At 44.8% G+C, this 16,209-nt stretch overlaps 1 protein-coding gene across 1 annotated transcript in view; it reads right to left on the bottom strand.

The window, feature by feature from the left end:
* LOC146196214 (uncharacterized) overlaps nt 1-12,089 on the bottom strand; it is a 74,025-nt gene extending 61,936 nt beyond the window's left edge. Inside the window, exons 1-2 of the mRNA XM_084598120.1 lie at nt 12,048-12,089; nt 6,784-6,947 (exon numbers count right to left, since the gene is read on the bottom strand). Coding sequence (XP_084454246.1) covers nt 6,784-6,914 — 131 coding nt within the window. The 5' untranslated portion in view covers nt 6,915-6,947; nt 12,048-12,089. The remainder of the gene's footprint in view (nt 1-6,783; nt 6,948-12,047) is intronic.
* Nucleotides 12,090-16,209: the final 4,120 nt, after the last annotated feature.

Raw genomic sequence — 16,209 nt, 5'->3', positions numbered from 1 at the left:
TAGTAAATATAAGAGACAGTTACGTAATGTACGGAGAATTAGACCACTGTCCAACATGCACCCCTAAACTATGGCGGAAGATGATGCATCTGAATGACTGGCAGCGCAATCTATGCACCTCCGAAGTTCGTGGCGGAATCCGATGTTTTGCCATACGTGTACAGCCGGTTGTTGATGAATTGTTTATTATTTTAGCTAGAATTGACTGGTGGTTGTGGTGCTGACTGGTGCAGAGATTTAGCAATATCAATTAGCTCTTCGCCGACAGTCCTAGTAGCAACCGAAATATCTTCGTTTACTGTGACATTGTAGGATTCTAGCTCACGGCGCGGTGAAAGCATTTTAGATCGAATTTTAAAGTTAGGAAGCTTTGCATTAACTGGGTGACATTCATTAGAAGAAACATTTGTCCACGATGACGTTATGTCCGAATGCAAAATTTTAGCGCCGCTCGTCAGCTTTTTCACCTTTTTCGTTAGATTGAGGCAAATATTTCGAGCAAGACATGTATGTACAATTACAGACAACTTTTTTTTCACACATATTCCTTCAAGAAACACTCCTCTAACAGTTCCTGACTGTGATGAAGGAAGCAAGCAATTAAGTTATCGGGAGGTTGTGGAAGGTAGCGCGTGGGCCCATAGGAACGTTGCGCGGCGAATAGATAGCAGGAGCGCCCACTGCCCCAGCTGCGCAGCTTGTTACGAGGGATGACGGCGATTCCGGTGGCGATGACTACGAGACAAGCAGGTAAGGGTGCCAAAGACCTGCGCTCTAAAATCGCCCAAACGGTGGGCACGATGAAATGAATCAACGGGAAATGACTCGAACACAACCTTAATCTGATTTGTTAGTTTTTCTTTTTTTTTTTTCAAGCCAGGATTTTTGACATTCGGGAAGGCCGTAAAAAGTAGGTTATCCTGACGAGAATAGTCTTCTAGATCATCCGGAAACGATTTCAAGCGGCAGTTTCAAAGCTTATAGCTATTTTACTGATGCCTGAGTAGTCGCCCCTTAATCTAAGAGACGGTTGAATAAATCGTATTTGATTTCTAGATTGTCCAATCACTTGCGAATATCGGTGATGTCTGAATTATATGTTTTGAGCGGCTTTAATGAATTTTATGTCTGTCGCAAACTAAGTTTGGCAGTTCCCGCTTTGTGACGAACGGCTGTGCAAATCTGAATAACTGGAACAGAACAGTCATGTGTTTGGCAGGGCCATAATCTAAATTTTAAGGTTTGGGGAGAGCGAGTGGGCACCTAGGGCCTGGGGGTCGGGATTGGATTCCATGTCCCTACCGCATAATAAGAGAAACATCGAAAAGCACTCAAACAATGTTTCGCATAAGGTTCCGGGGCACGCATACACTACAAATCACCTGTCATTAGGTTTTTTAGTATACATTGCAATATTTTTGCACATCTGCATGTCGCAAGAAGGCTCAATTAAGACGGTGCATTGAGCAGTGTCCCCGTACCAAGTGAAGCTTCGATTGATGGGGTGGCTGCCTAATTAGCTGACGGGTAGCCGTGTCATTGCCGATGATGCCGCAAGAAGACAATCGAGTTGTAACAAGGAAATGAGGTCACTGCAGGGAAAGGTATAATTGTAGTCATTGAATGAACTGCGCGGCTGATAGCAGCGCTACGAGGAAAGCCAGGAAAGCCTACATGTCGAAAGAGGGCTCAACCAGAACATGCCTTAAGCAGTAACGCCGTACCCAGTGACGCTTCCATTGATGGGGTGGCTATCTAAATAGCTGACGAGTAGCGATATCGTTGCTGATGATGCCGGCCAAAGACCATCGAGTTGTGCCGAGGAAATCAGGTCACGGTGGCGGGGAGAGTGCAATTGTATTCATCGGGCGGTGGGATTCATACCAGCGGTTATGCCAAATGTACTGGCCAGTAGAGCTACGCGGCTGATAGCAGCGATACGAAGAAAGCCAGGAAAGCCTGCATGTCGCAACAGGGCTTAATCAAGATGATGCATTGAGCAGTGTCCCCGTGCCTAGTGATGCTTCGATAGATGAGGTGGACGGGGTGGCTGTCTAAATAGTTGACGAGAATCGATGTTGTTGACCATGATGCCGGATGAAAACCATCCAGTTGTGCCGAGGAAATCAGGTACAATTGCAGCGTACAATTGCAGTCATCGGGCGGTGGACTTGATACCGGCAGTGATGCCAAACTGGCCAGTAGAACTGCGCGGCTAATAGCAGCGATGCGAGGAAAGCCAGGAAAACCTGCATGTCGAAAGAGGGCTGAATCTGCCTTGAGTAGTGTCGCCGTGCCTAGTTATTCAATCGGTAGCGATGTCATTGCCGAAGATGCCGGACGAAGACCATCGAGTGTGCCCAAGAAATGAGGTAACTTTACGTGAGAGCGGTAATTTTAGTTGCTGCCGGACGACGACCATCGAGTGTGCCCAGGAAATCAGGTAACTTTACGTGAGAGCGGTAATTTTAGTTATTGGGTGGTGAGATTGGTACCGGTGGTGAGGCCAAAACTACTGCCTAATTGAACTAAGCAGCTGATAGCAGCGATACGAGGAAAGCCAGGAAAGTCTGGATGTCGAAACAGGGATGAATCAAGACGATGCATTGAGAAGTGTCGCCGTGCCTAGGGATGCTTCGATTGAGGGGGTTGATGGGGTGGCTATCTAGATATCTGACGGATAGTGATGTCGTTGCCGATGATCAGGTCGCGGTAGGAAGGAAGCATGCAATGTGACGGCTCGAATGCGTGCACGACGCTGCGGACTCCGGTGAGCTGATTGCGCCATGCCGGCGTCGAGTGGCCGAACTCTATGCTTGCCCATATTTGGTAACGCGGCACAAAGCTTGTCCATATATGGCCAGCCACCGACGACTCCTTTGGAATGGGACCTGCGAAAGCGCGAAAGCCGCGGGGAGCTCCAAAGGCAGCCGGCGGCGCCGGAGACTGGTCACCCAATAATAGAGCGGACGTCCTAAAGAAGGAGGCGAACGGGAGAGCGGGGGAAAACAATCGCAGGCAGCAGATGGGACGCTTGAACGAAAACGAGCATGGCAGAAGACTGAGGCTGCGCCACGTCCTGGGAGCCCGGGGTCTAACCGCCGTTCGGCTCCTGTAATCCTGCCTCTACGCCTGGCAGCTCATCCCACTACAAGCTGGAAACGAAAACAGCAACAGCAGCACTCGGCATTCTACCACCTAGCCATGGCGAACACCCAGCCCTTCTTCGGAGCCCGTGCCACAGCACACCGATGCAGCAACGCAGCCCAGGGAATGTGAGCCGTAAGCGACATTGAGCCAGGTGTTTTGAATTAAATATGTTAAAAATTATATCCGGCGTCTGTGCCTCCATCCCCTCATGCCCAGTGTGGACCAGGACCACTTTAAGTAACTCAATTCATCACATTGGTGTCAGAAGTGTCCACGCTTAAATCATTGGGCAAAAGCTGCACTGTACCCCCAGCGAGAGAAGCTTGAGGCACTGACAATTTAATTAAAAATGGAAGTAACCCATTCGAGTGCGCAGTACTTTGAAGCAAGCGTATTTGCTTTAGCTAACAAGGTAGAGAAATTCACTGATGACGACAAAGGGTCATCTATGACAGAATTTTTCGATATGTTAGAACAAGAAAAATGGGCGGTTTAACTGAAGAACAATAGCTGGGAATGGCTAAATGTCGACTGCCCGGAGCCGCCTATGGTTTTGCCTGGAGAGATGAGGGAGTAAGGAACGCGAGAACATTTGCGAAATCTAAGAAACAACGTTCAAGTACATTGACAGGGATCCTCCCACTGCAAAGCTCCGGTGGTTTCTCGACGCTTGACAGAAGCCGGGAGAAGACGCACGTGCGTTTTCTTCCCGTCTTCGCTTCCTTGACCATGAGACTCTAGGGCGAGAGCCAGGGTCTGATAGTGCTAATCAAAAGCACGCCAAAGAGCTGTTTCTTGAGTATATTAAGTGCCAGTTTATCATCGGGCTGAGGGATCCAGTGCGCAGGTTTGTCCTGTCGAAAGCGCCAGCTACCTTTGAAGGGGCTGCTGAGGCAGCCGCAGAGAAGAGCGCAACGAGTTGTTGGTCTCCAGTGAGGAAAACGTAAGGTTGGTAACAGAGACAAACGGAGTAAGCGCACACGCAAGCGTAATCCTGCTAGCCGTTAGGCTAGTCATACTGGAGGCCCTCCTTGCGGAAGCATTGAGATCAAACAAAAGAGACGATCTCCGGAATCGTGAAAGGGAGATTCGCTGCTATTGTTGTCGTGGTTGAGGGCACGTAGCTAAAAACTGTCCCAGGATAAGCCGCCAGTTCTATAGAACAAATGAGCAGCACCTTACACTGGTGGAGGCGGAACAAGAATCTCTTTCCCCAAAAAAACGCGCAGAGTTCCCAGAGAATTCAGGCATTCCCCCGCTTTCCCAAATTGTTCCGAACACTATGCAAACTTGGAACATTGCATGTTTTCATGCCCTGTCCCAATTCAATCACCCCACTTTCCACACCCTCTTCCCCCAACGTGGCGGGCTTGGTTAGCATCTGACCAGCTGAATGATCAGTTGGCCTTGGTGACCCTGGCCCAGGACCTTCTTGACGCTTAGTAGTAGTTGTTGTTGTCCAAATAACGCATGGCACATACCCACAGAGTGGGATCGGCCAAGAATTGGGTAGCAAATAAACGTTTTGAAGTATACTTGCATATAAAAAATGCGTTGAATAAAGTTGCTTCTTCCTCCTCCTCCGTAGATGTGTTTAGGTATGTAAACAATTCCTCAGACACGTTTGTTCACTTTGTTTGTTGTACGTATGCGAGGGAGCTGCTGCGTGAGGATCTGTGTTGAACGTCCCTGTGGTTATGTTGCATGGCGAACATTCGCTGTGTTTACCTCAAATTATGTTAATCTATTTCGTAACGAAGATCGCCGCCGCGTGTTAACAGCAGCTGATTAGTTCGCTTCGAACTGCATTTTTTTGTATACCGAGCGGTTTTATTTGTATTCACAGCGGTAATTGTGAATACGAGTTATGGGGTTCAGCATCGCCGAGCGACTAATGTGCTCGTCGTTTAGACATTCTGAGGTTCTTTACATCCACTACGTACTGCGTGGAACACTGTCGCATTCTGACTTTATCTACATTGAAACGTGGCTATGGTGCCGGGGACTGAACTCTCGGTCGCCCTATCTATGAAGTTACCCCGGCCGTGGCCGCTTATAATTGTAATGCAAGTAAAAAGCTTGAATACCCGCAATGAAATTGTGAGCATTAACACGCACAGCTGTGCAAGAACAGAAAAAAAAAAACAACGGAGGCTCAGCGCGGTGATTTCAATAAGTAACACAAGCATAAGAAAATCCGTACTGTGCCAAGGCACAATGCCCTTACTGCTGTTTCCATCCTCACCCAAAGCCACTCGACGCTAGCCAGGGGCTTCGTTCTTACCAATGACGCTCATTTGCCGTTCGGTATGAAGAATCATCCATGTCTGCAACGATGTTTTGAGCAGAATACTTCGTACGTGGGTTGCGCGCAGATTCCGAGCGAGAAAAATTCCTCCCTGCTTGCTCGACTGAAAGTAGTAGTAAGAATTCGAAGCTTTGTGATTGTCGGCGTGTTCCGCAGTTAATTTGCTGTGCGAAAACAGCAAATATATGACAATGTACTGCTCACTTCTCCTTGCGGGCAGCAATGCCTCGCTTGTGCACCTTGAACCCACTTTGTCTTGTATTTCGTGCGGGACCGGATGCTAGACTTCGTGTAAGTGAAGTTTTTCCATTTACCGCTTTTCTCCTCACCGCTGAGGCGCCTTGTGTACATGAACGTGACAAAATGCGGGTCGAGTATATTATTCGAAAGAGCGAGTTTTGAATGAGAGACCAGCGGGGAGACGCGTGACTGGTGTTTTTCAATCTTCCTCTACGTTTTGCCCTTTCCCTTTAAAGGCTAATGACTCGATTTTCATCGGGTTCATGTAAACTCCCTTAGCATATGGTTATTTAGTCTGCCAAAAATGCGCCTGGGCATGACAATAACACCCTTGAAAATCTCGGCCACAGTGCTGCCCTCGTGCTTTTTGCCTACTGTGGGATCGCAGACGACTGCAGCGCCGCCTCGATCGCCTTGTTTGTAAATATGGAGAAGGTCTATAAGGTATATTGCGCTTTTATCACGCAACAAAGACCCTTACACATCCATTTCATGTTCTCTGCTTTGCGGGATAAGGCATTCATGGCTGGTAAATCAGTCCTATGAACCTCAGGAATAACTCTTCCTCTGTGGTATTCGTTACGTTTTCATTACTCCCAGTCTTAGTTTTAGACTAACTCGTCATAATGGCTGGATGTAGCTGCATACACTACTATGCACCCGCTACTTCCTCGAATAGCACTGCTAGGCTAGCTAACGTCACTGTGTGTAAGGCTCTAGAGCTAAACCTTGCGAGATTTAGTTTCCCATGACGGAATGTCTAGAGCTAGAGATTCTTTGCACTCTGTGCCGCTTTGGTCAGTTAGTGCTGATCTGTTGGAATGTGAGGGTCAGGGAATCAGTAGCGTATTCACGTATAAGGTGGGATATAAGTGCGACATCAAGGTGGCCAAACCATACTTTCATAAGTGGGTTGTCGGTGGTGAACACTAGGATCAGGTCGCACACGTGTGTTGCTTATGTAATGTCATTGACACGAGGATGTTTTTACTTGGTGAATTTCATGGCACCAGGAGTCAAACCATTGTCGACATGAATGCCTTACCTTTACGCCGTACGCGCATACGCTAAATAAACACACTTACCAGTCATCGTTTTTTGTGTGGTTACGGCCATCCAATATAACAATGTCACTCTTATCGTCATCTTCGATGTAGTCTATTTCTACACAGCGTTCTTTGCCAGTAAACGTTGCATCAGCCTTCGCACTTCTCATGAAAAGCCAGTATGAATGAGGGGGAAAGAGCACCTAGAAAAGTAAATGCATGGGGAGGGGGCGGAGGAATTAACATTTAAACTCAGTCTTTATGGGCATGATGCGACATAATTAGCTGTCATCTGCAGGCCTGCAGGCTCTCCTTGTGCACCTTCGTCCATGTACATGCGCGTTGCTTCTCCAGTATCATTAATCTTTCAGCTTGTCCCTGTATTATCCCACGCATAGCCATTAGCAAACATTCGTGCGCTACTGGATTATATGAAAGGCCACCCGCGTTAGCAAGCCACATGACTGTGCTGCGTGGCCTGGACACAGCATGTCTAAATCGGGATTCAAAGGTCCTGAGGGTTGTATTCTAAGTGCGGCCTCTCATCTCAAACCAAATCTGATTGATAACTTGGTGCGGACTATTTGGAGATTGATCAGAAAAAGGGCGAGCGCAAAGAAAATGGGGATGGAGGTCAAAAAATACGGAGGACAGGACAAGAACTAAGAACCATGGGCGATCAGATAAGCCCCTGTTCTGTCGCTCATGTGTCTTCAGTTTCGTCCACGTTCTTTTTTTCGCGCTGCTACATTGCGTTGCAAAGTCCATGTTGGCAGCGCCTGCCAACTCGACAATGTTATGTGGTCTCGTTATGTCGCACAATCTAATGGCCAGCCAGTCCAAGGCCTTGCCCGCTGCCAACTACCGCCGGCCTGCCATAGACATTCCCGTGAGTTTGTGTTTACAACGCCAATGCCACTAACTTCGACATCGCGTTTTCTGAAGAATCGAGCCTTTACATTATCGCGTTAAAATGAGTGCAAGGCGTTGGTGTGACATAGGGTGGAATAATATAGTGATTCTATTCCATCAAAAAGACAATTCCATATCAATGCGATTGGTCGGTCAAAATATTCTCGATTTCTACTTCTGCTGTTATGTACTTGCTAGCGCTTTCTCCAGTAATCATTTCTTGCCTTGTGATCTCGCTGTGTGCAAACTTTGAGGCCAGTTAAGAAAGGAGATTCCAACTCAAAATACGGTTTACAACTACCTTAGAATATGCAGACAAAAACAATGACTAACATCCCAATGGGCAGCATGGCAAATGTGCCGTATCGGTATATTTAAGGGATAAAAATTATTTTCAATTTACCTTTCTTGCTTCCACGTCAAATGCAACAGCGGTTTGATGGTATAGAGTGCATGCGAAAAAGAGTCCTAGGAAGGCGCACAAAGATGCAACGAAGGGCATATTCTGGCAGCCGTACTTCTACTATCCATGTTGAAAAAGCTGTCACTCAGTATATATAGAGATTCGAAGGATATGTGTACCTCGCCAAATGCCACCACGACACATACGACCTTCTCTTAAAATAAAACAGAAAAAAATCATAAGGGCACATTTAATACGTCGGGATATTCGCAGACAGGCGTGGCGACACATAATTTATGCACGTGAGTGCAAAAAACAGCACGACGTAATCTTTTATGTTCTGAGAAATGAGTTAGCTGTAGAAGCTATTGTGATGGAATAAAAAAAAATTGAAGGGACGCGGGCGATGTCTTGTAGGCGAGCGCTTGCATTGAGCCATTGATGATTCAATAATGCCGTCCGTCCACATATTCATGCAGTTCTCCATTCACCTCCAAGCCAACCATTGAGGTTGGTTTCAGCCGGCCTTCAGCAGGCATCTGTTCTGGCTTCGTTTTACAAGGAACTGCGTACCCCCAAGAGTAAAATTGGTGTCCATTAGGCGTTCGCAGCGGTGGCGTAGAGGTAGAACATCTCCTTCGCATACCGTGGTCCGAATCTCGGTGCCGCGTAATTCTTCACCGCATCAAAAAATAAAAAATAAAAATCCGCGTGTCAATCGAATTGCAGAAACAGGTTTGGGGTGCAACCTGATGCCGGTGAGCACCTCCGGCAACGCACTCCCCCACCAGAACAGGTGTTGGCCACCGTGGTGCGGCAATTGGCCGCAACCTTCCATCATAATTATTATAAAACCCCAGCCCTCAGTCACCAGCGGCTGCGTGGCCGCTGGCCACAACGGCGGTCAGACCTTTGACGCCGCTACTAAGAATTCCTGGCTCCGCTGCACAGGTCACCATTGGAAACTGTCCCTGGCAACGTATAACGGTTGAACCCAAGCTAGTGAAGCTGGCTGAGCATTGCTGTTAGAGGAACTAGAGGGCATGAAATGGCATGTAATAAAATTTAGTGAGGTGAGGAGGCCTAATGAGGCATATATATTGTTCTGAAGGACGGGCATGTGCAGTGTTATCGAGGTTTACCGGAGAGGCGAAAATAGAAGCCGGTTTTCTTGTCAATAAATATATATCTGGTAATATAGATGAACTCTGTAGTATTAATGAGAGGATGGCAGGAATCGTAATTAGGCTTCATAAGCGGCATAAACTGAAGGTTGTACAGGCCTATGCACCTACATGTAGTTATGATGACCAGGCATTTGAAAGCTTCTACGGAGATATAGAATCGGCAATGCTGAATGTAAAAACACAGCATACTGTACTAATGGGTGACTTCAATGCCAAGGTAGGGAAAAGGCAAGCAGCAGACCAGGCAGTGGGTGATTATGGCATTGGTTCTAGGAATAGCAGGGGGGAGTTACTAATTGAGTTTGCAGAGCGCAATAACTTAAGGATCGTGAATACCTTCTTCAGCAAACGGAAGAAACGGAAATGGACATGGAAAAGTTCTAACGGGGTGACTAAAAATGAAATTGACTTCAAGCTGTGTTCAACCCCTGCCATCATGCAAGATGTAGAAGTAGTCGGAAAAGTGCGATGCAGTGACCACAGAATGGTGAAGTCCCGAATTAGTCTAAATCTGAGGAAGGAACGCAACAGGTTAGCAAGAAAGGAGTCCATCAACGAATTAGCGGTGAGGAGAAAGCGGGAGAGTTCAGGATATCGCTACAGAAAAGATATTCAGCTCTAACCGAGGATGGCGATATTACCCTTGAAGCAATGAATAATAATTTCAGAGGTATCATTACTGAGTGCGCTGTAGAAGTGGGCGGCAGGATAGTTAGAGAGGATACCGGTAAGCTGTCTAAGCAGACAAAGTATTTGAATAAGAAACGCCAGTGTACGAAAGCTTCTAATCCAGCAGACCAGATATAATTGGCAGAGATATCAAAGCTAATCAATAAGTGGAAAGTGGCCGATATAAGTAAGTACAATATGGAGAAAACTGAGCATACTGTAAAGAACGGGGGAAGCTTTAAAGCGGTGAAGAAGAACTTGAGCATAGCAGATTTATGCGCTTAGGGACAAAGCGGGCGACGTCATCACGAATGTGGACAAGTAGCCCAGGATTTCTATACTGATCTGCCAGAACAGTCAACACTATTAAGATTGGCAGTAGGAAAAAGCAGTCAGACGCTCCATCAGTGACGAAGATCGAGGTTAGGAAAGCGTTAGAAACAATGAAAAGGAGGAAAGCAGCTGCAGAGGACCAGGTAACTGTAGATTTGTTGAAGGACGGGAGGTATGCAAGGGTAACGTTAAGAGACAGGAAGCATGCAAAGTGGGTCAGAGAAATAAGTCAAGCCACTGACATTCTAGTAAAAAATAAAGAAGAAATGGGCATGAGCCGGAAAGTAGTGCGTTGCGAGGATAACCGATGGTCGCGTAGGGTAACAGACTGGATTCCAATGGAACGAAAGCGTAGCAGTGGGCGGCTTAAAGTTCCCATGGCGGATGAGGTTAAGAAGTTTTCAGGGGTCAAGGGAATGGAGCCAGCACATGACCGGGATAATTGGAGGAATAGGGTCGAGGCCTTCGCCATACAGTGCATATAGTCAGGCTGATGATGATGAAGCGGTACAGGACGTGCTGCAAATATTCTAGCTAGATGTATGCGAGATAAAGAAACTGCAGATGTCTAGCAGACTGGAGGCCCGCACAGTCTCCGGGGTCTAGAAGCATGCGTGGGATTGAATCTATTCGATACCAAAATGCTTAACTACGATTTCATACTGTAGGAAATTTATGGCATCATGAGGGGGGGGGGGGGGGGGGGGGCAAAATGCAAAGCTAGAAGAACGTTTTATGCTCATGGATTATTTTAATTGCTGTATGAATACAGCATCGCTCATAACACATTATGGTGCTATTTTGCAGCATAACACTTTCGTAAGCGCACTGCAATAATCTATAATACACATACTTTTACATATACATATAAGTTCTCATCTGATTCCAACAATTCTTCTGCACTTGTGCTTATATAGCGTTCGTGATGACATTGTGTTGTCTACTGCGGCATTTTTGCTTAGGGAAATCAGTTGTGATTACTGTTCATTTATTTAATGTGCTATGAGCCATGTGGGTTCATGGGACAGTTCTCTGTTAGTTGACAACTATTGTTGGGGCCACAACAAGAAAATGAGCTCACCCAGGGGCTCTCAAAGTTTCTGCAAAAGCCAGTCCATTCAGACGTATACCTCCATTCCATACATACCTGTGACATATCTTGCATTGTATGCTATCAAGCTGAGCACTGAAGAACGCTGGCTAAATCATAGTGGTGTATAAAAGTATGCATTGACAATAGTACTGCAATTTCTTTCTGTCCTTCCTTTGCTAAATAATACTTTCACCTAAGCCATTGTTCAGTTGAAGCCAAAAAGCATCTAAAAGAATTGCTGGTATTAGTTACTTAATGCTCCTACATTATACAAGGTAGTATTTTCAAGCAAACAAATGCATAATGCAGTTTCAAGAAGAAAACATGCACGAGACATTTTGATGTCGGTAGTTGTTCAAGTATCGGTTCCAATATCTGCTTAAATAGTTCATTGCAGAATCACGCAGTTATAGAAATGAAATTATGATTATCATCATGAATTTTCATTTATCTATGTTATATTTTTCGTTTTCAAAGTTACTTCAAATCTTAATTTCCCAACATCTTGTACAGTATGTGGCACCCATATAGTAGACCAGTCAGGCAGTGCGCATCAGTGGCTAAAAACAAAATTGAGAAGACAGTCGATGGTCTGCTGGTTATGTGCCAGTTACACCTACCTTCCGGGTTAAGTGGATAAATATGGGAGAGGCCTTCGCCCTGCAGTGGGTATAATCAGGCTGATGATGATGATGATGACACCTACCTTTGTAACGTTGTATCGCTGTGCTCCCGTGCCAACAAGTAGCTGTAGTGAAATTTTCCTTTGTTGGGAGGGCAATGCACTGACTGAGTGCTCTACAAAAATTATGTGTATAGACACTGAAGTACTAGCGCATATCAAGATGAGGGCGAGAAAGGACTGGAAACAGAGGAGTGCTAGCGCTAATTTGCAAGTTTAATTCGGAACACAGAGCGGAATATAAAGAAAGTCATCGCCTGCCATCACATATGCGCAGCGAGCAATAGTTCAGTGCCATTGCAAGTATTGCAGTTCTTTTCTAGTCATGGCGATATGTCGCTTCAAGTTTTGCAAGTTAGCACTCATGTGTCTCCTGTTATTTGCCCTCTTCTTGATCTGCGCTTATACTTCCATGTCATGCTTTACCAAAACGTCCAAACTGCCCCGTTTGTCTCTGTGTTGTCTCTCTCCGAAGTAAACAAATTAAGTGGACCTCTAGTTTTTAGAGGCTTTTTTCATTCTGCTGCTTTGCTAACAGATATGAGTTACTTGTTACTCTGACCTGTGAGTATAATGGCCTTTGCAACCTTTTTACAGTGACGTCCTTGACGGTGGTACCACACAAAGGGAGCTACATTGATACTCAGCAGTCTCAAGACAACATTCTTATCCGAAAGGATACACTCCCTGCACCTACAACTTAATGTAGGTAAAGAAGGTAGAAAGTAATTAAACGTGTGTGCTAAAACGATGCTCACACGTTGAGACAGACCTTGCTGCGTGGACGCGGCTTATCATTTTTGAGATGGGCGCAAGAGTAATAATTTGCCACTGCTCTGCATCAGCCGGAACTAGAAATGATATGCAAAGAAAATGGTATGGGCTAGTTATGTGAAAATTGATCTGTTGGCATTAGACGTAGAATAAAGCAAGCAAGTAGCTGTAAAGTGTTGCAGTTTCCGCTACACGTGTGACTTAAGAAGGCAAGATACACTAGACAAAGCGTTCCAATCTACGACCAGCTATTAAATTTACCGAAGATTTCTGCGCACTCTTGTAAGAGCTGACTATTTGTATGGTGCAGTTTCTTGATAGGTTTGTGTTAGTCTACTGCGAACGTTAAATGCCCCTCAGTGCTGTAGTTCATTAAAGTTTCATTCACAGAAATAATCGCCAGTGTGCCTCATGATTGACACATTTAGTGTACATCACACTGGGCTCACAATGATTCCTTCAAGAAATGTTTGTTTATTGTGTTAGCCTCCGTGTTCTGAAACTTTGTGACGACGCTGTCGTGTGTGTTATTTTCGAATGACTACCCCACCCACTCAGTATAACATTCCTCAATAACCCAATTTCCAACGCAGTATTCGTAGTTATGATATGAACCTTGTTATGATATGAGCAAGACTCACACTTATAATTACTCTTGAGGTTAGGCTACACGCTACGAAAAGATACTTAAAATAAAAGGTTGCACAGCTGCTGTTAGAGGTCAATTAGCAGAACACCGCAAGCAAAATACGAAAGTCGTGGGTTCGGATCCTACTGGCAACATGTTGCCGTTTTTCAGTTACCTTCAAAGCAAAATAAAATAATTTTTCAATTGATTTTCTATTAACCTGCACTACAAACAAAAGCTCTGCCACGCTATGCTTGGTTTCTATCACTACAGGCATTCTCAAGAATTCTTCCCTTCTAGTCGCAGTGTTTTAAGAATTGCCTGAAGCTATGAGAATTCACGCGTCACTTTCCTTCTTTGTCCTTTTAGATTTTAGCTGTTATATAGTTACGCCTTTTAGAACTTCGCGAATGAAATGGCTCTTTTTGTGTTTTACAATGCTGTGTTTTTGCGGCACATTTCAATATCTTGGTATATTCATTGCCAGTGCCAAAATTATTTCCAAAGAAAGTGAATGAGAGGCCTTCTTGTTTGGTCCACTGCGCGTTTTTTCCTGTCTGAATTATGTTTTCGCTAAAGGGCTGTACAAAAATGCAGTAAAATAATCAGATATCAAATAATTAGGAAGGTTTACACATTCCCGCTCTTTCGAATAGGTGGTGCACTTTCTTTATGAGAAAGAAGCAAACGAAAGTCTCACTCAATAGTAGGCATTGCGGCTCACCCAATTTTCTATTTCCTAAAAATTTTCTCGGTTTTGTTGCTGACCTGTAAACAGAGTGCCCTTTTCTTTTCTTCCACGTTATTCGTAATTGAGGTGAACTGCGTTCATGTGAAGGGTGTCCTCTTGTATTAAGCACGTTAGTTTGGCCAATTATTTCACGTCACGGAATAAGAGAACTACGAGAGTCATTTCAGGACATCTCCCAAAACAGTGTTGTTGCTCACCTGTAGTATACATCTCGATATTTAAAGTTTATTGACCCCCTTATGTTAGTCATGCATTTAAGGGATCATAATGCTGCTCCCTCTTCAGCCTGTTTTCTAAATCAGCTCGTGCAGCAGCTCAGTGGCTTCGGCTACTGGAAAAAAGTCGCGAAATCAAATCACGACAGTTCATAAACTTATGGATTCAGGGAAAGTAAAATAACATTCATATAGCATGCAATTATAGCACCTTAAGGAATCAGATTGTCTAACGTGACCTGAAACTTTTCACTGCGGCGTTGCTCAAAGCCAACATGCGAAACCACTGGTGGTTGAAAGCCATCCGAAGCTCCGCACTGCGCCGTCACTCATAACTCGCAGACAGTCTTGGGCCACTCAGATGCACATACTATTGTCCTTACTTTTCACTATTGACTATCAGGAGCTCGGGCAAATGAACAGATTCCTCGGGAAGCTGGGTAGGTCTTAAAATGTATTTATTAGCATTAGAAAAAAAAAAATACCACGGAATCTCAAGGCAAACATACGAGGAGACCGGCTATAGAAATGCACGAAAGAAACACGTATTTCCATACACGGGTTCTGCCTCCCTGTATTTAAAAAAGAAATGAGAGGAGGGGTTGATGACCGCTCTTAAACTGCCGTCTATCATTCGCAATGACTTTCACGCTGATTTTCTTGCTACGCTGTAGAAGCAGTTAGAATGTAAGCCACGAAAACAATCAATTTTTTTCTTAGTTCATTGCACCTCAATTATTTTCAGCAATGTGAATGTTCATATCCCAATCAAACGATAACGCAGCAGAAAAAGAGGCATAGCACTATCCGTACTTTGTAGCGCATGTTCTTTATGAGGTCCACTTATCAGTTCAAAATGCTTCACCAGCTGAAACTCCAACCTGCTTCATTAGGTCTGTCGACAGTCCAGCCAACTTCTGATGTGTTGTGCCCTTCAGCTGCCGGCAGCAGTAAATATGAGGCCTGATATAACGTTCATATATGATAGAGCCTTCTCTTCCTTGGAATATGAAGACAATGAAACGGTGCTAATCACCGGACCTGAAATGATGACTAAAGATACACGTATCAGCCAAATTTTTGCACACGTGCCGCTGCTTCTATTCCATTACATCAAAGAAAGTAAGGAATTCAACCCTAATGATCGGTGAAGCACTTTGGTAGCTGTGTACATGTTAGCAATGATATTAGTGGAGGGAATACGCAAATTGCGTCGGTCGTGTTTGTAAGTTACCCAGCTCGGACATGTTCCTATGCGCGTTTGCGCGTTGATCATATATTTAGGATTTCTATTCAGCGGAAACTGAGTGAATTAAAATTAAATTGAAGAACTTTAAACGTCAGTTTTTGGCATGCTTATTTTAGAATGCTTGCGACTGCCGCTGCCATCTTTAGTTCTTGGCACGAGCTTACGCTGACCTTCAGGATAATTGCCTCTCATTGCTTGAACGATGAGTGTTACGAAACCAGTGACGTGTAGAGAAAAATTCAAATTTGCAGAAGAGAATTTACACCTCCCAAGGGAATCAACGCAATTTAAAATTCAGTAAACATTACATGAATTGTGTTTACAAGGTCGCAGCATGACCCATGCGCTTTTTAGGATCTATATGTAAAGTAAATTAATTGCGCTGAAAAAAAAAACATTTCACCAGACATGCCATTCTTACGGCACGCAGGCACATCATGCTGCGTAATGCTAGCGAGGATTTACATTTATGCCGAGGAATTTTTCACAGTGTCTACCTAACGATTAATGCTTATAAGTTGGTGTGAAATGAGAGAGACACTAAATATTAAAGTAGTTATATTGTTACG

Source organism: Amblyomma maculatum, chromosome 3 (assembly GCF_055883805.1).
Source record: "Amblyomma maculatum isolate TAMU_Amacu chromosome 3, ASM5588380v1, whole genome shotgun sequence".
In the NCBI taxonomy this organism is placed as follows: domain Eukaryota; kingdom Metazoa; phylum Arthropoda; class Arachnida; order Ixodida; family Ixodidae; genus Amblyomma; species Amblyomma maculatum.
The sequence above is the reverse complement of the archived record's forward strand: the minus strand, read 5'-3'. Positions and strand labels throughout refer to the sequence as shown.